General features: G+C 42.4%; 2 protein-coding genes across 2 annotated transcripts in view; both read right to left on the bottom strand.

The window, feature by feature from the left end:
- Positions 1 to 26: 26 nt before the first annotated feature.
- Positions 27 to 17,278, bottom strand: radil (Ras association and DIL domains). The gene is made up of 15 exons (XM_053616124.1): positions 16,471 to 17,278; positions 13,170 to 13,289; positions 10,699 to 10,958; positions 9,908 to 10,582; positions 8,657 to 8,694; positions 8,261 to 8,418; positions 7,725 to 7,840; positions 6,599 to 6,869; positions 3,316 to 3,488; positions 2,897 to 3,047; positions 2,212 to 2,422; positions 1,083 to 1,432; positions 798 to 940; positions 407 to 546; positions 27 to 126 (listed from the first exon to the last, which is right to left on the bottom strand). The coding sequence occupies exons 1-15, from the start codon at positions 17,003 to 17,005 to the stop codon at positions 27 to 29; spliced, it is 3,441 nt and encodes a 1,146-aa protein (XP_053472099.1). The 5' UTR covers positions 17,006 to 17,278.
- A 7,498-nt stretch (positions 17,279 to 24,776) lies between these two features.
- Positions 24,777 to 27,388, bottom strand: part of LOC128601876 (monocyte to macrophage differentiation factor 2) — a 10,513-nt gene continuing 7,901 nt past the window's right edge. The window contains exon 7 of the mRNA XM_053615292.1: positions 24,777 to 27,388. This exon is cut by the window's right edge and continues 1,271 nt beyond it. The gene's annotated coding sequence lies outside the window, so the exon portion shown is untranslated.

Here is a 27,388-nt window from a genome sequence, read left to right as displayed (position 1 = left end):
AACGCTCGAACCTCGTCCTTCCTCTCTCAGCACGAAGAGGCACTGATCTTCTCCGACACTTCCGGCTCTGACTTAGCCACGAGAAAGCGAAGCCGTCCTCCGCCCAGTCTGATCAGATCCACGGCACTAAGGAGCGAAAGAGAAAGATGGAGAGACAGATAAGTAAGGAATAAAACACTTACACAGGTTTTTTTTTCTTTTCCATTTTTATTAATTAAGGAATGATATGTCGTACTTGTTATCCATTTATTGTTACGGTTAACAAATCAAGTCCTCGCTAACGTTATAGCAGGTCAGATTTCTAGATATTGACTGTATAGTGTGTGTTTGTAGCCTGCTAGATGACACATTGTGGATCGTGACTTTATTAAAAGGCGTGCGAATATGCGAGGTATGCGTGCGAAACCTCTGGTAGTCGGCTCCGATGAGGCTTTTCCCATTTACAGCCAGGATCCGGTCTCCGATGTGCAGCCGTCCATCCGAAGCGGCTGGTCCGTCAGGGATCAGTGTGCGGATGTAGATCCCCGCCGAATTCAGAGGAGTGTGCTGTGAACAAAGGTTTTGGAGCATCAGTGAAGTGTGCGAGCGACGATGAGCCCATGATGTAGCGCGCTCACGGCCCTATCCAGCGCCATAGAGTTACTATTGCACCTAGTGGTCAAAATGGGAACTGCAACAACAAATGCAAATACAGGCCCACTGGGGCACGTATAATGTGGGGTGAATAAATGCTTTGTATTTATACTACTCTAATCATGGGTGTTTAAGGATATTAGAGTAGCAATTACAACACTTACGAGTCCGTCGATGAGTCCCATTCCGAGGCCATAGGGTCCTTTGTCCAAGTCCACTACAAAGACGGAACACACAGGGTCAGAGTTATTGCCCAGCGTCTGGGCCAGAGGGATGGGGAAGGGAAAGCCACACCCATTAAGAGGGCCTGAAGAAGGGGACACACATACACACACACACATGCAAAGTTTATAGTGTATACACACTCACACACACACAAACTATACCTTAAATGTGAGTCAAAGACACTCACAAAGACACACACATGCTGATTAGAGTCTGTGGCTAACCTTCAGTACCATTACTGATGTATCCGTTGATCTTCTTGTGCTCAGGAGTGGAGCGTGTACACCCGTTGGCCGGGACGCGCTCCTGCTGGGAGTGTTTCGCGTACGGATTGTGTGTGAATTCTGGGTACAGAGGTGTGTTAGGCGGAGTAAGCAGGCAGGACGAGTCCGGAGCGTGCCGGACGCTTGTTCCGTTTCTGTAATGTGGTGCGTGCATTCGTTCTCTCGGCCTTTCCTCGGCTCCTGTGCCCTCTCCTCGTCCTCCGAGAGAAGAAACGCGCGCTTCTCCTTCTCCCTCTCCATGCTGGCGAAAAAAAAAAAAAAAAAAAAGTATCCATATCACTACGTCATTTTAACAAAAGACTCACAAGCTTACGTTATACGACTAGCACAAAATTAACATCGGTCCATATCCAGTCTGCGCCGCGGCATCCATAATATACGGTATACTACACACTCATGGAAGGAGTCGCCAACGCCAGAGCTTTGTAACAGTTGGAGGTAAAAAAAAAAAAAAAAAAGCTGGAACTTTTTTCACATTTTCAGGACTGGGGAGTTTACTGTGCTCATGCTTTGCATAATCTCTGCATAAAGTACTGCAGAGTGTTCTTCTGCAAGAGATTAACACACACACACATACACACACACACACACTATACATAATCCTGCTATCAGATAGGCACTGCATTACATCGCTAATCCCTTAATCAGATTTATCAATCGCCTGTCTAGCAATTTGTGCCAAAGAAAAAAAACATCTGACTGCAAAGAAAAGAATTTTAGTTTGCGATTTTAGTTTATTTTGCTTTAAAAGTCCAGCGCTGTGTGAAAGAGCGCTTTCAGAGCTCAGCTACTGTGGCTGGAGTTAAACGTGGTGAGGGATCTCCCAGCTGCTCCTGTAGACATCACGTCCTCCATCCATTGTTAAGCAATAAGGAGTTTCCATGCCATGCTTTGCACTCTCAGTTGCACTCTCAACTATTCCTCGTCCACATGATTGCGTAAATGGTGTAAGATTGGTTATTTTGGACATTTAAGGCACCTATTCATGCACTTTTCCCAAAGCCGAAGCTGGAAATGTAATTTGTATCTTGTGTTTTAATTACCAAAATGATGAATAGTCAACTAGTACTTGGGCGTAGACACGTGAGGGAAACACACCTGAATTTCCGGTCTGTCTGCGCTGCCATGGGTCTTGGTGCGTAGGCCCCACAGAAAGTGGCGGATGTAAAGCAGCTGTCTGTATATGCTGTCGTCTACACACTCGCTCTCCAGGTCCACCTTAAACCCAGCGCTGGGTAACACGATGGGAGGGTGGTTATCAAAGCTCTCCAACAGATCCACTGTAACACACACACACACACACGCACCAGCAAATATAACATAATATAATAAATGACGTCCTTAAATGCTAGATATTAACCATCAAAATTCATAAAACATGCATACGTCATACCCTAGCCACCTTAAATCCACCTTTATCCACCTTAAATCTTTGCGAGCGGTCACTTTTTGGAATATTTACGCATTTGAACGTTTACGATCGTGAACTGATTTAGACTGTCAGTAGTGGTCAGTCTTTTACTACAGTAGCACTCTGGATTTTGACAGCTCGCTAACATGGCTGGCGTTAAATCACCAGAAAGTGATATGATCAACATCTAATTAATTATGTTAAATGTTTACGGATTTAAAAAAAAAAAAACACTTGTTATTGGAAACTCAATCCAGCGGTGATAGTGTGGTGCGATGCAGGCTGTAACAGATTTTGAAAAAATGTCTTAAGAAAGCAAAAGACGCAATGGGAAATCCCTCACCTGTTCTGTAAACGTAGGCTTCATCTTCGCAGCTTGGTTGCCAGGTTGGAACAGAACCCACCTCGCCTGTCAGCTGGTACTGTGTAAGGATTCTGTGAAGCTGGACGGGTTTCAGAGACGGATGTTCCGCACGCAACACTTTCCAACTCATCTATACACACAAACACACAATAAAAGAGCAGGAAATAGCTTCATTTAGAATGACTAATTAAAACAAAGAGGACGCATAGACTTTCATCTGGATTTAAATGCATTCTTTACATTTTTACACCCAAACCCGTTCTCTACATGGTTTAGTGTTTTCCTGCTGCACTTGAAACACTACCCCTCACCCTCCAGCGCTCCTAAAACCTTTTGTATTTGAAACTGAGTACAAAAAAAAGCCCCACACGTCTACATCTACAAGTTCACACAGAGACCTGTGAGAGCTGTGAGGCAGGTGTGATGAGGATGGTAACCACGCTGCATAGTTTGGCGAAAAACTTCTGAGCGACCTGAGCCCGGCCTGCTCCTTTCGCCCAGTCTAGGAGCATCCGCAAACATGCTTGTATCTGCAATGCTCGGGAACGCTGGAACCAGCCCCTCACAGGACCTATACACACATAGAGTAAAAGAAACAGTGGCAGATTTCCCCTTTTCCTTCCAGCTTTGAACAAAATAAATGGTTGTGCCTGACACCTCGTATTACACCAACAAAATAAATCCTTATCCTGCTGTGTTATCTGTTTGAACATCTGTGTGTGTGTGTGTGTTTAAGCAAAGTGTTTAACCGTCCTGTCTGTTATGACACAAAGAGGATTATGGGTGTCTGGAAAAATAACTGTGGCCTCACAGTGCCCTCTCACAGAACATACGCCACCCTGCTGTCCTTTTAAACAAGGAAATAAGTGACGTAATTCCTCATGACACACAATGTGGAGTAGGGATCCTTCAGTGGGAAGTTAATTCTGTTTTCCCCCCTAACCATCTGCTTCACTGTAGATTGTTTGGGTAAGGGTACCAATAATTTTGTATTGGACTGTAGCTGTAGCTACATGATTGTAAAATAGCAACAAATTCATTGGAACAAAATGAGGTATAAATAAAAGATGATTCTAGACCAGGGATGTCAAACACACAGCCTGTGGGCTGGGACTGGCCCGATACAAGTTCGAATCCAGGCCAACAAATAACTTTAGAAACATAGTCTAAATTAAAATAATGTTTTGGTTTGTAATTTAATTGAAAGATTTAAAAAACAGTCTTTTGGGGGTTTTTCACTACTGGGCAAAGTAGCACAATAAACTAGGGTCATAAACTCAGATTCTGACAAAATGCAAGTAACCCTCACTGTAGAACCAAAAGTCCAGGGGGTGGAATCAAGCCTGGTCCGACTCCTCCAACTTGGTTAGAGTCGAAACAAAAGTTCAGTGGGCGGAATCAAGCCTGGTCCAGCTCCTCCTACCTGGTTGGAGGTGAACCTGAACCAGATCCTTCAACCTGTTCAGAGTCTAACCAAAAGTCCAGGGGGTGGAGTCGAACCTGGTCCAGCTCCTCCAACCTTGTCGGAGTCAAACCAAAAGTGCGGGGGTGGAGTCGAACTTGATCCATCTCCTCCAACCTGGTCGGAGTCGAACCAAAAGTCCAGGGGGTTGAATCAAACCTGATCCAGCTCCTCCAACCTTGTTGGAGTCAAACCAAAAGTGTGGGGGTGGAGTCGAACTTGATCCATCTCCTCCAACCTGGTCAGAGTCGAACCAAAAGTCCAGGGGGTTGAATCAAACCTGATCCAGCTCCTCCAACCTGGTTGGAGTTGAACCAAAAGCCCAGGGGGTGGAGAAAACCCTGTGTGGATGTATGTGTTTGTTGTTCTGTCTTGTACAACAGCTCATGGGTTAGGAGTTTGGGGTAATAGTTAAAGTTAGTGGTTAGGAAGCGTTTGATCACTCCCTGACTTTTGGTTCTGCAGTGAGGACTACTCACTGGATGAAGTGTTATGAGGCCCTTTATCTAAAGTGAGTTTGATATTCCTGTTCTAGATGTAGACCTTGCAGTTCTTCAATAGAAGGGCCAAGTCTGCAAAATGCTCTTTCTCTCTGGCACTCTGGGGTTTCCTCTATTTATTCTTCCCCAGGAACAGTCAGTCTGAACATAATTATCTGTCTATTGGACTCAGACGCTCCATCACAGAGAGACTATTACTCTGAGAACTTGGTCCAGATTCTTTTGCTTGCAGTTGTGGCCTTTGCTACAGAAATAGCAGATGCTCCATCTTGGTAATTGGAGGTCTGGCTGTGATTGCTAGAATCCTGATCCTGTTTAAGTTATTGTCTTCCATACAACATCATCAATAGTAGCTTTCATTTAAAGCTTTCAACTAGCTGCTATGGAGATTTTAGTGTTCCTCTGTCATCACGCATGCTGTTCATTCAACCTTGATCCAGTGGAAGAGGGACAGACTGGATAGACTGAAATTTATGGAGCAGGGAATTATTGTGCTGGATATCTGCCAAAGCGTTAACCATAAATTCTTCGGATGCGTTGCATGCTTCTATTTGGCCCATCCAAACCAACATGCTAATGCAGCTGTTCTCCACCTCTGCTCACACTTGCTCCCAGACCAGATTATGTATCTCAATTATCATTAAATAACTAATAAACGGTATAACTGTCCAGTTTCGGTAAGTCTGTTCCCAATGTTGACTCAGACTCCAGTTCTTGGATGGCAGGAAACCGATGTGGTCTTCTACTAGTGTACTCCATCCACCTCAAGATTTGTGCATTTCTGAGATGCTTTTCTGCCTATCACGGTTACAAAGAGTGGTTATTTTAGACATTCCTGTCAGCTCGAACCAGCCTGGCTATTCTCGTCTGACGTATCTCATCAACAAGGTGTTTCTTCCGCTCGGTTTCTTTGCACCATTCTGTCTACACTCTAGGGACGTTGTGTGTGAAAATCCCAGGAGATCAGCAGTTTCTCAAATTGCAAAGCTGCCACATTTATCACGTCTATCAGCTCTGTTACAGTATTCGATTCGGTCCAATGAAATATTTCGCTGAATCCGCACCCGTACCATGGATCACCAGATGGCAACCCCTGATCTATATGCAACCTTGAATGAGTGAGTACGCAAGCGATTTCAGGCCCAGCCTATTTGTCTGTTGTTTATGCTGGCTTCATTTCCATTCCATGAGTGTGTGTGTGTGTGTGTGTGCGTGTATGTGTGTGTATGTATGTAAAAAATTAGTTCACTACCAACTTCACTTTGCTGCATGTTGTGGCATACGACACTAGAGGTCATGCTAAACCCCCGCCGGAGCTCATCAGTCTCCATTCTCACCTGTATGTCCACTTTCCCATTCTAATCCAGTCTGTCCCTTTCACCTTCATGCAACCTGCCCTACCGTTCTCGTTCCCTCTCTCTTTCTCTATTATCACTGGAGCAGCTGTTGTCTACATACTTAATGAAGACATACGACAGTGCAGATATGGCCTAGCAAGCACACAAGTGCGAGTTTGTGAGAAAGCCTTCGTGAGTGTTGGCTTTACTGTAAAACATGCAGAGAAAGGTGTAATCAATGATATTGTGATGTTTTCTGTAAGGACACATTTATGGAAGGAGTCTCCAGTATCAGTGCTTTGTAATAGTCAGAGGTAAAGCTGTAAGTTTAACAGACAGAATGTGAAATATCTGGCTAGCTATCCATCCACCCATCCTGCACCTTTATCGATGAGTAGATTGAAGAGCGAGGCATTGGTGAAGAAGAACAGGTAGGCGAACATCTGGCTCTGGATCTCGACATGGACCTGATACTGCTGCATGAGATCAGCTGTGGTCTGAAAAACACACAGAGCCCGACGCACGGCCTCGGGCATGACACACACACTGCACACGCACGCCCGTGCGCCCGTCGCCCGCCGGCATGCCTCCGACGACGACTCGCCTCCAAATGGGCTGCAGTCCAGCAAGGCTGGCAACACCACGTACAAGGACTGGAGGAAAATCGCACAAAAACACAACACACACACACACGCTGACTGACAAATCCAGACAGCTTCCAGGACACAATACGCATAGACGCAATACGTAGACAGTGGAGGAGAAGAAATAAAGGATGATGAGAAAGATCATCGTACCCGCTTTGAGTGAAATTTCACATTTGGTTTTGTACATCATACAAAGTCTGCACTTACTTAAGTTCAATAAGATTTCATTCTGATTACTTAAATAAGATTTCATTCTGATTACTTGCTATAAAATACGTCTTGGTGGTTGCAGAGAATTTTTAAACAGGCCCATTTGGTGTAAATACCATCACCCTGGCAACCCTGATGTTAACAGTCCTGTAAGCTGCTTCTCCCCTGAACATGAGGCAGCGCAATTCCTGCCCCAATGGGCTTCTATTAGTGCTTGTCGCAGTTCCCATTTTTGACTACTAGATGCAATAATAACTCAGTAAAGCTAAATAAGTCAGTGAGTACGCTGCACCACGATTGCGCAACATCTGGAACAGCAAGCAAATCAATAGAACAGCTTATATCATGTCAAATAGTGGCATTTAAAAAAATAGTTGGCCACTTAAAAGAGGTAATTAGTATTTCTATGCGACTTAGAATGGAGTACAGCTTATACATATATATATGCAAACATTTTGTTCTTCTATGGTAATGAATAAAATAACAAAAACAATCTTCCAGAATAGCAAAGATGCTAACCTGGCAACACTGGCTATATGCATGGTGCTAATATACATGCTCAAATCCAGCTGCTGATAACTGGGTGAAGTTTACTACATCCCTGAACCCAGAATTCACACCAAGGTCACGTGCGTGACCGATATTCCCTACCTTTGTAATGTAGTAGACACACTGCTGAAAAGTGTACATGATAACTTCCTCCAGAATAGTCATCACCTCTTCGCTGGCTGATATTGTCGCCGAGAGAAGCGACTCTTTAGATCCAGCTGAAAGCGGAACAGAGAATAAACAGATCGCGTATTATCATAACATCTTAAACATTAAAGGTATGATGTGTATGTTCAAACATGATGATTGGGTCCGAGAATGGGGGAAAAAACAATAACTTTCGAAATCACAGCCCAGCTTTAGGCTCAAAATAAGTCCAGCTACACAGTGACAGACAAGAGCCAGCAGCCAATCAGGCGAGAGCGAGAGATTTCAAGTGTCCTCTATTATACTATAATTGGAAAACGGATTCAGGAATTTTCCCCCACTGCAGCACAGCCTTTATTGATTCTCTAATTTGTTAGAAAGCTACTGAATGACATGAAAGTCATCCTTGTTGTTGGATTTTATATTGTTATCATATGTTGCACGTGTATATGTGTGTGTGTGTGTGTGTGTGTGTGTGTGTGTGTGTGTACCTTTGTTGTCCATCATTTCAATATTCTGCATGTACGTTGGCGATTTCTGCTGAATGAAGTACAGGATCTCGATGGCGTTCGACATCCAAAAGAAAATGACCTGAAGATCCGGCACAAGGTCAGAGATGCTAAGCAGTGACAGGGAGGCTGGATCCTGACTGTATCACACACACACACACACACACACACACACAAAACTACTGTAAATATGATTACTGCAAGGAGGGGAAAAATAGCAAATAATACGATTAAGATTGAGCTATGGTTGATTGGAGGTTTAAATAGAAATACAAGACCATGAAAAGACACGTGAGTGCGCACACACACACACACACACACACACACACACACACACACACACACACACACTGCTACAAGGTGGAATATGATACCCACTGCTGAGCTTGCTTCTGTGCCAATTCCTTTGTCTTCTCCTGTAACACACATACATACACACACACACACACACACACACACACACACACACACACACACTAATTAGTGTAATTAAAATTTAAATAGCTCTGAATAGCTTCATGTGGGAGGAATAATACACCTCAGCACAATCTCTCTCTCCTCCTCTCATTCTCCCCCTGTTTTATTTGCACATCTCTTAATATTCAGCCCGAACGAAACCGACCTTCTGTAATTGGATTTTAATAATTAATCAGTTAAGGGAGTGGGCTTGGGGCCCGGGTCATTAAATGCTTTGGCATACTCTTACAGGCGTTCGGTCGATTCCCAAATTACGTGACACCCTTCCTCCTGTGCGCTTCGTGCTGACCAGCCGCAAAAGGTAAACGTCAAGCCGACGGGGAATGAAGACGAGACGCCGACCGAGGCACCTTTCTGACCTTCACAGAGAAGAGTCCGTCCCCTCTGAACAACTGCTCATTTTCCTTTTCGTCTTGTAATTCATTTAGTTAAACAGTGTGGCCCAATGGCACAAAATGCCACGTTTTATATTTGTCAAAATGGGCGCATTTTAAACTACCGTAAGAGTGATTATTATTTTTTTTTTCTTCATAAAAACAGGTTCGATTACGGTCCAAAATTGAGTGTTTTATACTAGGATAGGATTATATTTTGTGAAAATCGTAAACTGCCGCATGACTGTAATTTTGTTAAAAGTGTTTAATTCGGGTCAAAATGGTGTATTTGAAACTTTCACAGAATTGTATTTTGGTCGATGAACGATGATCAATTTAGGGCAAAATTGTACGTCAAACGCTGTGTTTTAAAGTATAATCCAACTGTACATTTGGTAAAAATGGCACATTTTAAACTACCATGGGATTGCATCTGAGTTAAAAGGGTTTGATTTGGGTCAGAATGGCGTCTTAAACTACGGTAGGATCGCATGCTTGTGAGAAATATTTAATTCAGGTGAAAATGGTGCATTTTAAATTAGCACGCGATTGAACTTTTTAAAAATGTTCGATTTCAATCAAAATGGCACATTTTAAACTACCATATGGTTATATTTTGTGTGAAAAATGTCCAGTTTTGGTCACTGGGAGCATTGTAACAAACCATGGCATAATATTCAGTTAAATATAATGTTAAGGTTTGGGTTAGGTCAAGGGTTAGGGTTAGGGTTAGAGTTAGATCAAAATTTGAAAGCACTACGCAGTGTCTCAAACCAACCCGTGCAATGCTCTGGATCTTCTTAGCGATTTTGAGGAGCAGTTTCCCGAAGCTGCCGGGTGGGAATGAAAGAGCTGAGTGTTGGATGCACAGGCAGAGCAGATATGCGGGAGTGAGCTTGTGATCATCGCCACTCGGCTCGATCAGCGTGAGCACCCGGTTCACCAGCGCGTCCTCTTGGGCTCGTTCAAACTCCAGCACCAGCTTCCTCTTCTTTGGTCCCTTTGCATTCTTGGAGCTTTGGCGAAACCCCGCCTGCTCCCGTGGGGCGGCACCGCATGTCGGACACGCCTCCCCGTTTTTGGCGCCGAGGGCGCGGAGGTGGGTCAGGGTGTGGCCTGGTAGCGGCTTGGCGCTCAGTGGGTCTCTGTATAGGAAGATGTAATGGGTGCCGAATGACAGCAGGTCGCCATGACGCAGAGGAGTGGGACGCTCGATACGAGTGAAGTTGATCAGCACAGTGCCGTGGCCGACCGGTTCCAGTAAGAGCCGATGGTCTGAGGCCGAGGAAGAAGAGGAAGAGGACGAGGAGGACGAGGAAGGCGAGCGTCGGCGACGTATCCGGCAGTGGAGTGGGAGAATGTCCGGAGATGACAGACAGATGTTTGGCCGCGTGCTCGCCGTCTCCTGACCCACCGTGTGCTGTTCTTTGTTTAGCAGGTAAACCAGGCAGTCCTGTTGGCACAATAAATAAATGGATAAATAATACGACACCAAATGTAAGATAGACTAAACTCCAGCGCTGTTCAAGTTAACTCCTCGCTATGATTGCTCGAGAGTTTATCACTCACTTGTCGATTATATCCTTGCAGGAGCAGCAAATGAGGTGATTGGTAGAGGGAATGCTTGACTCCACCTCCCTCTTTGCGTGCGTCTGAGCGTGCTCGACCTGACCCGGGCAGTGTAGAGTAGCGCTTCGGTTCCTCCCCAGTCATGCCCACTAGGTTTAGACTTGTCTCACTGAGGCTGCGGCAGAAGGACGAGCCGTGCTGCAGGGTCATCGTTCCTTTAGCGCGGTTCCGTTGAAGTTTCCGTGCCTGTGCGTTTATATCTAACAGAGAGAATCAGTGATGAAACCATCGTCTTCCTTTATCCTTAACAACCGACTTACTAATCATATGGAGAGTGCGATCCAGCCAGAATGAGGGTTAAGGGTTAAAGCTTATCGCCTTAAAGATGCAGACAAAATGCGCAAGTGCACAAACACACACTAAACATTCTCAGCATAGCACTGATACAAGGATGTGGATTGCAGATGATGACAATTTAAGAAAAAAAAAAAAAGGAACTCAGGCAAAACTACTGCACTTTTAATGAGTGAACCTAGCCTAAACCGACCTGGAATTAACACGAACGTACGAACGCTTCCAGTTATCTGCAAAAGTTCTCCTTCCCCATATCCTCCAAACACCGAATGCAGGAAAACTTGCTGTCTCAGAAAAACTGTACTAGCATCCTCCACTGAATGTGTATCTTCACACATTATGGTTATAGCTCTATGAAAAATTAATCAAGAGAAATATTTACACGTAGAGTTTTACATTCCAGCTTGCCTTGGAATGAGAAATCTATTTCGACCCTGCCTTGGGAGTTCCTGAAGGATGATTCATCGTTCCAATAACATGCAGAGACGTAATAATAAAATCAATAAAGTGTAAATAAAAGTATAAATAAATAACGTGACCCATGATATATAAGGTATAGGGGCATGACGTAGCATGCGTTACAACATAACTTTCAAAAAATACATAAGAGTAGCATTATTGTGCTTGGTAGCATGATTAACAACAATTCAACAATAACAACAACAACAACAACAACAACAAAGAAAAGCTTTTAGCACAATCTTGGTGGCGGGTTGGGGATGCATGAGGCGTTTAGTGATTGATAGTAAAGCAACTGCCGGAGATGATGGTACTATATCAGCTTTTAGAGATGAAGTAAGTGCTTTCTTGTTGGTGTAGGACACTGGGACAGCCAAGTAATTATTATTCTCAGACGTTATTTACCTTTGAGGTCTTGGAAATGGAGTGTGTGAGTACGCTGTAGGTATTTCTTACATAGAAATACCTACAGCATTTCTTACCTACGCTGTATATCTATACAGCGAATATCTCAGTATTTATATATTTATATCTCTATTGATAGATCTATATAGAGACATACAGGGAGTGTGTTTATGATACACACAAGAAATGTTTATAAGAAGACGGCGCAATACAGTGCCTTGCACTTGCAAGTACTCACCCCCTTGGATTGAATTGGGATTAACGGACATTTGCTGGTTGCGTAAGTATTCACACCTCTTGGTCAATACGTAGTAGAACCACCTTTCTACCTTTATAAGAGTCCCAGTTGTGCCGTATTCTATCCATCTTCACTCTGAGGGATATGCAAAGTTTGAGATATTTCTTGAAAACCAAACCGCGATTGATACGTTTCTAGAACTTTGTCCTGGACTTGTTTTTATGATGCTGCTGGATTCTTCCATGAACATGTGTGATGCTTGGCTTGCACACAGGTGAACTCCATTTAACTGTGCGGACTCTCATGGCAACAGGAGTTTCACAGCAATGGGCGTGTATACATACGCAATCATCAACGGTTACATTTTTATTTATGAATAATTTTGCAAACTATATTGATTTTTCCCCCCTACCTACTTCACTATTATGGGATATTTTGTGTAGATTCGTGATATATAATCCCAAAAAGTGCGTTAGACTGAGAAGCAACCAGGATGCCGCCACCACCGTGCTTCACAAGCTAAGTCCACTTCAGTTCCACTAAAACGTGGTGAATATTGATGCAAGGCACTGTATGGGGGTAATGTAAATAACAATGGTTACACAAAATAAAGGTATATTGGGTAATCATATTGGCGGGTAAGTACAAATAGTCATATTAATCGCTAATACAACTGTGATCCATACAATCAAACACAGTAATTTTCCACTTGCCTGAAATGTAGCTGATTAGCCAAGACATGTTTGGAATTTAGCATTTAAAAGACAAGCATCATACAAATTGAACAAAAAAAATTAAATGAATGCTTTACAGAAATCCCCAGTGTGCACCGATGTTTTTTTCTTCTTCTTCTATGGAATGCAGCGTTTAATGATCACGATGACATTAACTTAACTGCAGTCAATATTTGTTATGATCTGATCGTGGTGGAAAGTGAAGGTGGAATATGCAGTGGAAAGTCAGGCAGGGCTTGGTGGGACTGGTGGTTGATGCCGTACCTGAGCACATTCCCCACCTTTATGATTCGGAGTGCTGGGCAGTACCATACGCCAGCCCCAGGGGGAACTCCGCTGGCATTTACCATGCCCCCCCTTACTCAGGGTGGACGTTAACACGGGGGAGTGTGTGTGAGGCCCTGGGGGCAGGTGCACAACATAGCAGAATAGAATACATCAATAAAACAGTCCAGAAAACACATTCACACACTCATGCACTTAATATGGAGGTTGGACGTTGATGTTTATAGTGTTTTAACCCGAGTGTGTGTATGTGATACGTTTTTAAATGTCACCACTACGAGGCCAAAACTCCTGCATGGCTATCCCGAAGCCAGATCTCCAACGGTAACACTACAAACACTAGAATTTACACAACCATACTAAGCAGGTCTAGCCTTCCGGACTGGTGGCCGAACGGTTTGACAATGTACATAAGTTGTTTAGAGCTTTTCCTTCCTCGTACCTTTGTTTTGTCTACACTATGGATAATAATTACTAGATTGCCCTCGATTAAAAAAAAAGAACAAGAAAATGCTGAAGTGCTGAATGTCCTGCCCCTAAATGCGACACTCAGCAGTTTCATGAAGCTTCTCCTGGCATGTGAACCGAGGTCCTCAATTTGACACAACGTCCTCTGGCAGTCCTGCTTTCCGATACTGGGAAGTCTGTGACAAAGTCCATCACGGCCAGGATTCTAGCATCGCCGCTTGTCCAAGGACAGGAAGTCGACCGGCAGTGCAAAGGCTCTACTGACAGTATGCTTCCTATAGACACTTTTCGTACCAAATAAGTTTATGCAGAAACTCATGCATTCTAAGTTTGTTCCTTTGCTCACACAACTTCACATTGTGGAAATGCTCGTGTTGACGTTGCGGCAATGTCGTAGGAACGTTCTTTAAACGTTATTCCTTTAGAATACCCAGAAAACATGGCGATGTTCTTAGAAAAGTTACGTTCAGAAATCATCGCTCGAGATTCCTTCCGTAAACGTTAAGAAAACCACCATCAGTGATTGTTTTTCCGTTGTTAAGTAAGGAAACATTTTTTATTCGGATATTTATGCACCTTAGAGCATGTGTATTTGTTCAAGAAAAGCAATCAGCCAATCAGAATCGAGAATTCGGCAGCGGTGTGGTATAAATACTAGCGGTTCATACATTACTGATGAGATGGTGGTGTCAGTGTGTGCTGTTAAATAGTTCAGCGCTGTGTATCCCTGCCACCTGGCTTCTGTCACATAATGTGCGCGTGTGTGTGTGTGTGTGTGTGTGTGTGTGTCGGTGTGTATGTGCAGATTAGCGATAGTAAGCAGCAAGCGTAATCTCCCAACGTCTCCATCTTCGCTCATCCATAACCCTTTCTAAACCCATGGCACAATCTCCTCTTGCAAAGGAACCTGCGTTCTTTGTATCTCCAAATAACAAAACAATAAAAGAATTGAATAACAAGTCCGGCTTACGAGGGTTTTCTGACTCTCTGGTTCAGTCTAGTTACACAGATTCCCTAAGCGTAAATTCCCTAAGCGTAAATTCCGACGTAAACTCACAGACGGGCCTTTGTGGGGCCAAAAAAAAAAAAGTCGAGGATAAATTATCCTCACTAACATTGCGGATATTGATTTTGACCTCCACTTTGTGTTTTGGCTCAATGGCCACCTTGTTAAATTCCTAATTTAGCAACTATAGCAAACAAAGGAAGGGGAGAGGGAGCGAGAAAGACAGAGGTGTGCTCCTCGTCTCGTAGTGAGCGACAGAACAAATAAGAAAATGAGGAATTATTCATTAAGCATTACATAGCGCATTAAAATGCGCCCACTGTGTTATTCTTAAAAATAACAAATAATGTATTTGTATTCAATGGTTAGTATAACCGTGAAGAATGAAGCATTAATAATCTGGGTATCTGGTTATCTGAACGGTGCAAACAGTGGCAGAGAAATGAATGAAGACTGTGGGCTACGCTGCTTCTTTTCTTTCTGCAAACAAGTCTCTGGAGAGTCGCCGTGTCTTTAGCGAATGCTGAGGCAGACAATACAGCTGAGGAGACAGAGAGAGAGAGAGAGAGAGCGAGAGAGATGGGGGAGGAATAAACGAATAGACGAGAAGGCAAGAACAGTATAGATAGCTCTTCATGCTTCAGACGTTCCATCACGTTTGACACCTTGAGGCAAAAAAAACAACAAAATAAAACAACAACAACAACAAAAGCAGAGCTTTTAATAAAATCCGTAAGTAGTATTATAACATTATAATAAACTTAAAGTATTGGTTAAATTGCTAATTGGATGGTGAACGTTCATTTTTAACGTCTAAGTAAAACGCTCTCGTAAACATCTTATACGAAAAGCTACGAATGTTTACATTAGCACTAAGCTTGTGCGATATTTTCTCCTCTCTCCACGATTTCCAATGGCGTTTGCTCCCATTATATTATATTATATTACTCGACCACGCTGCCAAGCTTTACCGTTTTTGCGTAGGCGCCCAACAATTTAAGGACGGAGTAACGAGTTGTCTCTCAGAAACACTCCAAATAAGCAGTCTCGTTGCAGTCTAAAACAAGCGGTGGACAAATCAAATGTATTAGTCTGGAATGATTCGCACAAAAATTCTCAAACATTCTCTGGAAGCCCCGCCCACTTCTGCCATCTCGCATTTCTCTCGACTTGGTACTCGTTTCCTGGAGAACGTTTCGAGTTAAATTTTTCTAAATTGGTAAACAGCGAGCAGGGGGCGGGGGGGGGGGTGTCAATAATGCCAAGCCTACTTAGCATAAAGGACGGGGTTAAAGGTCAGAGGTGCCGACATCGCTAACAAAAAAAATCCTAGCAACGACAGAGGAAAATTTTTTTGACATTTTACCACAAAACCGCTAACGTGTGTCAGAATTTTACAGAAGCGACAGTAAGAAACCTGCAAGGAAAAAGTTCTGTGTGAGCACCACTATATGTCCCGCCTACTTGTTTTCTGTTGGCTGGTACATTCATGTCACCTGGATAAAGAAGCTACCAGAAGCAAACTGTGAATCTTGGCACCCCTGGATCATCATAAATTATCTTGTCTTTGTAATTAAATCTGTTTGTAATTAAATCTGATGAGCTGTAATGTAGTCATTTCGATCTATCGTTAGTGGACTGGATCAACATAGATCATTATCGTACAGCCTGTTATAGAATTCGTCTGAGACTGTCTCAGACAGTGTGACATCACAGTCTTAAACGGGTGCATAAATATTTTACGTTTTTGTTTGTTCTTTCAAAATGACCTGAAGACGCTAATGCTTCCAGTTGCTACAATATTGTTCACACATATCAGTTACCTGCAGTTACCGTGTCTTTCTCTTTAGCTGCCAGCTCCTCCACTTCAGCCCTCCGCCTGAGCTCGAAGCGCCGTGCGAATCCTTCCTTTGGCTTCCACAGCTCTTGCAGGAGGAGAGGCTTCTCGTTGCTGCCCAGGGCCCGCAAGCACTCTGTCCTCCACCGTCTCTCAGTGCCCTCGAACCGCCCGATCACATCACATAACACGTAGCTACTGGCTGAACCTTTGCTCAGTGAGTAGCGCTCCAGCGCCTCCTTTATGAGCTCCTGTGCGCTGGAACGTGGAGTAGCCAAAACGCTCTTGTAGTTAGCCCCGGCGCTGATTTCATCTCCGAAGATCTTGAGCACACCCGGAGCTGAGGTCTGCGTGGATAGCTCGGATGGGTCGTCCCGCACTTGCTCGGGCAGGTCGGTAACCGAGCGGCGGTCCCGGTAGCTCAGAGTCCGGTACAGGACCTGCGTGATGGTGCGGCTCTGACGCTTCAGACGGCTCTTTGAGGGCAGTGACATGCTGGCTGAAGAGGAGCCGTAGAACATGGTGCCAAAGCGTTCTGGCTGGAGGAACTAGGACTGAGAGAACCACAGGGTGCATAAAGGTTACTCAAAGACGCAATACCATTCGGAAGCGTGGTTCCAAATCCCAGTCCAGATCTCGACCCTTGCTCCAGGATACTTAAGGTCTTACGGAATTTGGTTTCAGCCCTAATCTAACACACCTGAAGCAAGGTCTTAAGTAGACTAACAGCTGGATATTTGACCCAGGTGTGTTGGAAGCAAACTGCTATGTGGTCGTAGTTCTCCATGAATGATGTCAGCCTCTCTGTCCCATCCTAAAACACCTCAATCAAATTGGAATTATCCAGCATTTCATATATGCTTGGGCAGGAGTGAGCGAGAAAGGTCATGGCTTCTCCAGGACTGGGATTGGGAACCAGTGATATTCTAGATATAGTTTAGAATAGACGAGATGTTTGATCCCCCCCCCCCCCCACCCAGATGTGTATCAGTAACTACTGTGTAGCTAGTACCAAGAAGATCGTAGATTAAAGACTAACGGCAAGAAGTGCCTGATGTACGGCTAATTTGAATAACGATGAGCTTTTCAGAAAGTAGCAATAGGGCAGCGGAATAGGAAAACAAGCCGTGACGGAATTTTCCAGATGCTGCAATTTAAGAAGATTTTAGCTTTGTGGTTCTTTTTTTTTTTTTTTTGGATCCATGAATATATACGACATAGTGTGCGCCAAATGAATGTTTTTTTTTTTTCCCGTCCACTCGCATCGAAACGTTCAAAGAAAGCCCCGCCCACTCCACAATCACATCATGTCATATATCCATGAAAAGCTTGTTTCCTGACAAGTGATACTTCACTAAATATAAATCTACAAAAAATACTGTTGTGCTGCAGCAGAATGAAAAATCTGTTTTCAAGTCTTCATGAAATTGTGCATGTCGATTGATTTTTCTTCTTTCTTTTTTTTTTTTTTTAAATGAAAAATGGCATGGAATATTCAATTTTTTTTCTTGATTAAACAATGATGAGGAAATGACTTTCCAACAAAACTTTCTGTAGTTTTTTTCTTTCTTCTTCTCTTCAGCGCATCTTCACAGCGAAACAAAATAACTTCAATCCCATCAATACCAGAAGACTAGATCTCTGGTTTTATTAACTATGCAAATTTATGCATATTTAATTAGACAAAGCAGCATTTTTTTTACATTTCCCTATTCGCCCGTGTGAATGAATGTCACGGGTGTCATTCGATGATATATATCTTGCATAAATGACTTTCATGTTTACCCACCCACCCACACACACACACACACACACACACACACACACACACACACACACACTGGGAGACAGGATGGGCCTGTCTGAAAGCAAACAGGGATGTTGCCAAGTATTTGATGGAAAACTAGCTAATGGAAACTACGTATATGAGAATAATAGAGCCGGCCGGCTGTTATCTCTGGACGCAGGATTCTCTTCAATCTCTTGCAAACATTTCTTTTAGCTTCTCGTCTGACAGCAGAAAAACTACAGCTGGGTGATATAGTCCAAAAGAGCACACTGCGATACACTGTTAGTAAATTCATGACTAAAGATTTGCCTAATTTGAGCAAGTTATTATTATTATTATTATGATGATGATTTTTTTAATCACACTTGTCAACACATCCACAGTAAATAAGATTAATTCATTAATTTAAAATGTTTACTCACTGCGGTAAGTACGGTAATAAGACAGACGAGATAGATTTTTTTTTTTTTTAACGGATCATGCTTATTGACAAACCCACGACCTAACAAATCACCTGGAACATCTTACACTGACGTAATAATAATAAATTCAATGAAATTAACACATGAAATTACATCAACAACAAAAATTTATTTTTTTGCTTGTGTGCTCATTTGCATTTTGCAGTGGCCAAAACTGCTATAACAATAAAGTCAAATCAAATAATTTGTTTACTCTTTTTTTTTTTAACATGCTTATTAACAAACTCATAAACAAATCACCATCTGAGACTGATCTGAAATGTAATTTAAAAAAAAAATAGACAAAATAAAAACAGATAGATAACCAGACAGATGCATAGATAGATAGACAGATAGACAGTCAGATAGATAGATAGATAGACAGACAGACAAAAAGATAGCCAGTCAGACAGACACATAGATAAATAGACAGTCAGACATAGAGACAGATAGACAGACAGACAGATATATAGATATATAGATAGATAGATAGACAGACAGACAGATATATAGATAGACAGACAGACAGATAGATAGATACATAGACAGTCATACAGACAGACAGAGAAACAGTAGGACAGACTGACAGATAGACAGGCAGATAGATAGCCAGTCAGAATGAGAGACAGAGAGAGAGAGAGAGAGAGAGAGAGAGAGAGAGAGAGACAGACAGATAGATAGCCAGTCAGAATGAGAGACAGAGAGAGAGAGAGAGAGAGAGAGAGAGAGAGAGAGAGAGAGAGACAGACAGATAGATAGCCAGTCAGAATGAGAGACAGAGAGAGAGAGAGAGAGAGAGAGAGAGAGAGACAGACAGATAGATAGCCAGTCAGAATGAGAGACAGAGAGAGAGAGAGAGAGAGAGAGAGAGAGAGAGAGAGAGAGAGACAGACAGATAGATAGCCAGTCAGAAAGAGAGACAGAGAGAGAGACAGAGAGATAGATAGATAGATAGATAGATAGATAGATAGACAGATGATGTAGAAACAAGTTACGTCCAAAACCTCAGACTAGTACACTGATTAGTAGGTCAGAATAACACAGCACCTATGCTGTACAGATGGAGGCTGTTGTGTATTTACTGCACCAGTATTTGGGACGCTGCCCTAAACTACTCTAGCGTACTGTATCTCTCATTCAGCCTCCCCCCCACACACACCTACACACACACACACACACACACACACATACACCTACACATACCCACCCACCCACGCACACACACACACACCTACACACACCGACACACACCTACACACCTACACACACACGCACACACACACCTACACACACACACACACACACACACACAGGTGTAAACCCTATGTGGAATATATACAGAAGTTAACTATTCATAAATGTTCAACAGTTTTATCTGTGAAAGGTTTAACAGAATTTAATTAATCAATTTAATTAAAAAAATAATAAATGGGGGGGGGGGGGGGGGGGGTCGGGTCTCTAGTCACAGTTTTGCCGAGTTTTCTATGTAAATTATAATAATTTGATATCATTTGTGGAGTAACTTCTAAGGTTTCAAGGTCAGCTGCTTTCATTAACTGTGCAGTCAGTTTCTTTCTCGTCAACAACAACAACAGCAGCAACAACAACAACAACAAAAACCGTTTTGTCCGTTGATTTACAAAAATGTAAACTGATCAACCCTGGCACGTGCGCGCGAGGTGCACTTGTACACTGCGGTTCTGTCGCTCCTGGCAACGCGGCGCGTGCGGAAACAACAACAACAGAAACCCCTGCCTCTGCTCGTGAGCCCTAATCGGCTTCTGCGTCTTAACGGTCCGAGTCTGATCCCTCACAAAGCCTCGTCTTCATGTGCTGAAATAGTTTTAAAAATACAAATAAAGACCGTTTGTCCGGTTTTGTGACCTACTTCAGCCCAGGTCAGTCCGGTTCCAGTTCAGGAATGCGACACCGTCTCGTCTACCTGTCCTGTGATGGGAACGAAGCGCTAATGCCCCACAAATAACCCCGAAAAGTTGGGCAGTTTGTGCTGCCGGTTAGCTACCAAGCTAACTCAACTTCTTCATTTCTCTGAGACCAGAAGTCCCCGGTGCTCGGGATGTGATGGACCGTGCGGTGTTCCGGTGAATACTCACTGCAGTAACGGGGCTCATTCCGATGCGCCCCGGAGCTCAGATACTGGAGCTGAGGCGATGCGGCTCTGTCCAGCCTGACAGCCTGCTGAAATGTGCGGATTTCACAGCCCTGGGGGATTATTTCCGTCTTTCAGAAGCACCGTCGTCGCCATTTTAACGATTTTATCGCCGTTTTATTCGCCGTTTCCATGGAGCACGCGCCGCCGCGTGAGAACTGAGAGGGAGAGCGCCGAGTGTGTACGGAAACAGCCGAAGAGAGACGAACAGGGAGGGGGGAGAGAGAGAGAGGGTAGTGGGGGAGAGATGGGGGAGAGAGAGGGGGGAGAGAGGGAGGAGGAGAGAGAGAGGGGGGAGAGAGAGGAGGGGGAGAGAGACGGGGGAGAGAAAGAGAGAGAGCGAAAGGGGGGGGGGGTGAGAAAGAGGGAGGGGGGGGGGGTTGAGAAAGAGGGAGGGGGGGGGTGAGAAAGAGGGAGAGAGAGAAAGAGAGAGAGAGAGAGAGAGACCAACAGATAGACAGTAAGAGACACACAGAGAGAGAGAGATAGAGAGAGAGAGAGAGAGAGAGAGAGAGAGAGAGAGAGGGACCGACAGATAGACAGTAAGAGAGAAAGAAAAAGAACAGACAGAAAAAAAGAGAGAGAGAGAGAGAGAGAGAGAGAGAAAGAGAGAGAGAGGCTGCTGTGTGTGGACAGAAAACACCAGGCAGACAGAAAAAGAGACAAAGTGAGAGAGACACAGACAGAGAGAGAGGGACAGAGAGAGGGATAAGAGGTAAGGAGAGAATATACCAGAATATACCAGAATATAACCCCCCCCCCTTCATTCTGCTACAGGTCCTGCTCTGAGAAAGTATTGAAAATTTTACATTCTGTAAAGAGACCCAAAAAGTACCGCGATGAAAAGTATTAAATAGAACAACAACACATCATCGAGCGATAAAAAAAAAAAAATCTAATACAAAATTAGCACCAGAATCACCGAACACATATTTTGCTGTAGGATGGAGGTTTCTTTAACTCAAGCAATAATAATAATAATAATAATAATAATAATAATAATAATAATAATAATAATAATAATGTATTACAGCACAAACACTCAGCCTACTTGGAATGAAAGCAGGATATCTTTGGAAAAGCAGTGATTCGAAACTAATGGTACAGAAAGCTGAAATGGCATATTCATTTATTTATTTAGCCATTTATTTATTTATTTATGTATTATTAAATCATAGAGGTATCATATATAAAATCGCAAATCAATGAACTTTCCCAGTGTTTAGCAGCATGTACATATTCTGCGCCCCCTGCTGTATAGTTTTAGCATTGCGACATGTAAAGAAAGCACAAAACCTTCTTAGCCAGCAAAACCTTACATCCCAAAACCATTAAAAAAAAAAAAAAGACTATACAGTTTACACCACAGCGACGTTGAATTCTCGAATCTGATTGGTCAGAAGGTGTTCTCTATAACGGCAGCTCTGATAAAAGTAAAATATTAGCCCGCCCTTAGTAGCTTCAATAGTTTTTCAAGGAAGTTAAATGTAACTGAAAACGGACATGAAGCGTCATTTGTTTGTTTGTCGCTCACTACGGCGTAAGAGGAATAAAGCACTTCAGGACGTGCCGTTAGAGAGTAGGAAACTAATCAACGTTGTTGTGGCGGTAACAGTGACGACGCTTCGGAAATAATGACACGAGACAAGAGGCGGTTTTCATCATGAAATGCTTTTTTTTTTTGTTAAATGGCGAGATTTATAAAATGCACACACTGAGATACATAAATAGTAATAATACAAACACTGCAGCAAAGTGACAATCACAAATCGCATCGGAAAGTACATCATCGTTATAATGTGCAGTTTTGGCTTTACAAAGCTTAGAACCCCCCCCCCCCCAAAAAGACAAAAAAACAAACAAACCCAAAAACAAAAAAAAACAAAACAACAATTGCTCTGAAAGGAGCTGAAACTGGAAAAGGCACAGATGATATTTACAATGAGCTGTGCGAGAGGTTTAGACACAAATCCAAGTTTAATCCACAAATTCAAAGACTAAAATCTAGATAAAAAAAAAAGACCAGTTCAGGCCTGAATTACAGTAGGATTGAGTTTAATATTCATAAACATCGATAAGGCATGTTCAATATGTGGATTTATCCACTGACTTTATTCTAGCCTATACGTACTGAATTTGCGATACGCCCAATTTACAAAATAAATAAATAAACTTTTAAAAAAATGTTTTAGGGAGTTTTAATGCATGTGGCAGTGAGAGCTGTTGTTTGTAAGTTTTGAGAAATTTGCCCCTGTTTCATTTCGTCTTCAAGTGGACATGTGGACACACTAAAACCAACATAAAATGTTGATTAAAAAACACGAGTTAGATATTAAAATATGAAATAAAATTTTAAAAAATGACACAAAATAACAATTATTGATAAGCAAATAAATAAATAAATAAATAAACGCATACATAAATAAATACAAGATGGCATCAATACCACTTTTTTTTCCTTTTCTTTTCCAGTACTGGCGACTGAAACCTTGCAGTATTCACAAAACATTGTAAATATAATAAACATACATACACACAGCACGAACATAATCAGTTCAATCCTAACAAAAGAAAACCAGTCGTCTGTTTACATGTAAACATTTTCAGCTCGGAAAATACATTTCTTTTCCAATCTATTTGCCTTTTCGTTACAGGATCCGATATCTTACGCGTTTTCCCTGGTATCGGTCCGATACTGACGCTGATACGGGGTAAAATAATCTCCAGTTCTTCCAAAAGACAAAAAATCGTGAGGTCAGGGTGTGTATTTAGATAAAACTTTGAGATTTTTATGTATTTATATATATATATATATATATATATATATATATATATATATATATATACACATAAGAACCCAGGCAGTAACTCCAGCGTACGTATGTAAACATTGGTAAAAGTAAAGCGAACTACACACAGCGTCGAGCCACGCAGAAGTCCGACGCGTTAATAATCACGTCGCTTATTTTTTTAATAAACGTCGGATTTATACGCTAGCGCTAACAGAAGTATACGGAATTGTAGAAATGAACAGTTTCTCCAATACCCTCTAAGCGGTAGAAATAAAAAAAAAACAACAACAACAACACGATGACGTCATCGTGATTGACGTGAAATCCGTTGAGAAAGCGAAGAACGTCGACGAGCGCGAGTGCTGAGTTTCATACGAATAAAAGTTCATATGATAAAGCAAGCGATGAACATTCATATAAAGGGTCATTGTTGTACAAATCTGCAAAATTTGAGCAGGATCAACATTTAGGCAACGGCGGTGGAAACACTACGAGTAACACTACATGTACGTTTACGTTACGGGTAAACGTCTATGTTTACGCCTTTGACTGGTGATTTGGCGGCAATACTTTAGTAATAATACACTTTACTGTTCTGTTCTGTTCTGCTCTAGCGTCATAGTATCAAAGTCCACAGTCGTTTTCATATCTTCTTCTATTATTTCGTTCAATTTTCAGCATCTTTTAAGTGCGTTTTTCCTTTCCAAAGCTAAATGTTTGAGAAAAAGAGAGAAACTTCAGAGAGATTATATCACATGCGTATATTAGGCTTGTGCAATTGAACGATTAAATCGTCCCTACACGATTTTACACTGCCACGATGTCCGGATACTCCGACAGATCATATCATGTTATATTACATTATCAGTCCTGCCTACGTTTACGCGTTTTTTGCATCACGCCACAATTCGACGTACGCTAGTACGAGTTATTACTTGAAAAATCCCCCCCCCCCGAAAGAGCGGTCTCCGCGATAAAACTTGATAGGAGCTGATCGATATTTAACCCTGGAATGATTTGTGTAAAGTGTTGACGTGCAAAAAAGCCCCGCCCCTTCCCCTCCCCCCCCCCTCAAAGAACGGTTCGAGTCAATGAATATGAAATACGACCTATACATTTGTTCAAACAGCAGATCAACAGAGAAAATGTCAACCGTGTGAACGTTGTAAAAAAAAAAAAAGATTATATGAGAAAATGCACCGTTTACTGCGCGTTACAGCAGAATCAACTCACATTCCACCGTCCGACGCTTTAGTGATTGGCGCTGCCATCGAGCGGTTCCCGACTGCACATGAACCGGTAGAAACGCTCGCTCTGGATCATAAAATCCCATATTGCGATTTTTAAAATCAGGAAAAGAAAGAAACAAACAAAATAATGAATATTGCACAAGCCTAATCTATAAAGCGAAAGATTCCGGAGCTTGACTTTAGCCCTGGTGCATTCATTGGTATTAAATATTTTCCTGTGTGTTTCCTTTGAACTTTAACGAAACCTTTCTGAGATATAACCCACTTTTATTTTTTCGTGTTCATAAATTAAACCGATCGGCACACTGACAACGTCAGCTGCAAATAGATTGGAGTTGTGCATCGAAGCGTTCGTATGAATAAAATCTCATCAACGTGATATTTCTATACGACTATGCACTAATACATTCACTACAGATTCACTTGAAATATTACAGATAATAAGAAGAAGAAGAAATAATGAAGCCGTTAAGTAACATACATAGTTGATCTATTAGCATTCATTTATTTATTTATTTTATTCTACCTGTATGTGAATGTAATTTATTTATTATTTATTTTTTCCTGCACAGCAGTGAGTGGAATGTTTCGGAGAGATGGTGGTGGCAGTGTGTTAACCCTGAGAACGAAGTTTTGGCCATGTCGGCCAAACGAAATCGAAATGTGGACTTCCTGTGGGTCCAGCTGATCGTTTGAAGTAACAGTGGGTCCTGAGGAACTGTGTCGAGACTTGGACGATCAGGTTAGACCCTTATTACTTAACACTAGCGGCTAAATGGGACAAACGGAAACGCCAGAGAGTCGGATTTTTATCGGAAAACCAAAAAAAGGGCACAGAAGTAGGAGACTCTGAAGTGACTGAAGCTCGAAGCACTTTTGGCATTTCACACAAACACAACATGAGAACGCACCCAGACGAGTGATATTATAAATACAATTGTCCGGCTGTTACTGTGTATAAACAGAAAGAAAAAAAACCAGCTACGGATTAAACGCTAATACGTAAGAGAAATCCCTCGCTTTTTTCTGCGTTTCAGCAGCGGCAGGAAGAGCGAATACATATTTCAAGTATCGTCATATCTCGGTTGGAGTTTAAAAAAAAAATTATACACTACGATGTACGATTGTAATTCTCTAATTTGCGCTCGCACGGCGTGTTTAATATTTGTACGGCGGTCTGGGAAAAAAAAAAAAAACAACTCGACTTTTCCACAGATGTACAGTATTTACAAGCCAAGATTCGGTTCGAATATAAACTAAAATCGCTCTTAGTTCACGTTCGTTAGTTCCTTTTCTAATTTACGTTCTAACGAGCAGCTCGTCATCTGACCGTAACGTCTTCTCGTGGTGAACTGAACCATCCTGGATCAAGACCTGATCGATTTGATTCGCTACTTGTCGTATCGTGTCATATACTAAGCGTTGGATCATCTGAAAGAGGGCGCTAATACTTTGACATCAACGATCGCTTTAAAGAAATATATATATATATTTTTTTTAAAAACAACATGGAAATGTAAAGCCCATGTGGTGCGTACTTCGTTTCAGGAAAGCCTGTAGTTTTGGGAAGGGTTTTCCCAGGCCGCCACACACACACAAACACACACACACAATCTGGACTACGCTGATGTACACCTGAAGGATTTTCTTCGCTATCCTAGCACCCGTTTTACACAGAGCTTTACATTTGAAATATATAAGGGATTGAATAAGAGGTTTCTGTTTACATTTTAGGCCCACTTAAACTGAAGGTGCGAAGTCTGAACGCTATTTTCGAGCTACAAAGTCGGGTGAATACACGGCTGCCTCCGTGTGTTTTGTTAGAAACATGCGAATACTGATCAGGAGTCTATTTCAGTTTGCGTTACAGACTCAACCATCTATTCTGTCTGGGTCGACGGCACTAAAGTAAATACTGCTACGAGCTCATTTCACGTAGTGATGTTTTATTTACTGTTGACGGTGAGAGCCATGCTGGCGTGATGGTTTGACGGCACCTTCCCAGCTTTCCAAGTTCAGGGGGTCATTTCTTTGGTTTAAAAAAAAAAAAAAGTCAGAGGTCTGTGAAATTCTGTGAGACGGGCTGAATATAGTCGATACATCTGAATACGGATTCAGTTATTGCTATTTGGAGGACTAAACAGATGCCAGATGTCGTCGTGTCACACCCTTAATTAATAAAAAAGATCAACCTTGTACTGAAACGGAAATTGGATTATTTATATCTTAATACCTTAATCTTGATGGTCTGGGCCGGTTCTGCTCCTGAAATCTACAGCCTGGCCCATCATGGTTCCCCTGAGTACGTTCCAGTCAAGTGGAAGTCAGCAAGGGCGTGCCAACAACATTTTATGTCATGTACAATAATCCCAGCAGAGCTGCAGCTCATCCCCAGATCACAGATTTTGTTAATAACGACACAGCCTGAAACAACAACGAAGT

Source organism: Ictalurus furcatus, chromosome 26, assembly GCF_023375685.1.
Source record: "Ictalurus furcatus strain D&B chromosome 26, Billie_1.0, whole genome shotgun sequence".
Classification (NCBI taxonomy): Eukaryota; Metazoa; Chordata; class Actinopteri; order Siluriformes; family Ictaluridae; genus Ictalurus; species Ictalurus furcatus.
The sequence above is the reverse complement of the archived record's forward strand: the minus strand, read 5'-3'. Positions and strand labels throughout refer to the sequence as shown.

Excerpts from the sequence above, each read along its gene's own strand:
- radil (XM_053616124.1), bottom strand. The coding sequence starts at position 17,005 with ATGTTCTACGGCTCCTCTTCAGCCAGCATGTCACTGCCCTCAAAGAGC. Across the intron at positions 8,419-8,656 it reads GCACAGAAGCAAGCTCAGCA|TCAGGATCCAGCCTCCCTGT; the intron begins GTGGGTATCATA and ends TGTGTGATACAG. Across the intron at positions 7,841-8,260 it reads TGAAATGATGGACAACAAAG|CTGGATCTAAAGAGTCGCTT; the intron begins GTACACACACAC and ends TTCCGCTTTCAG.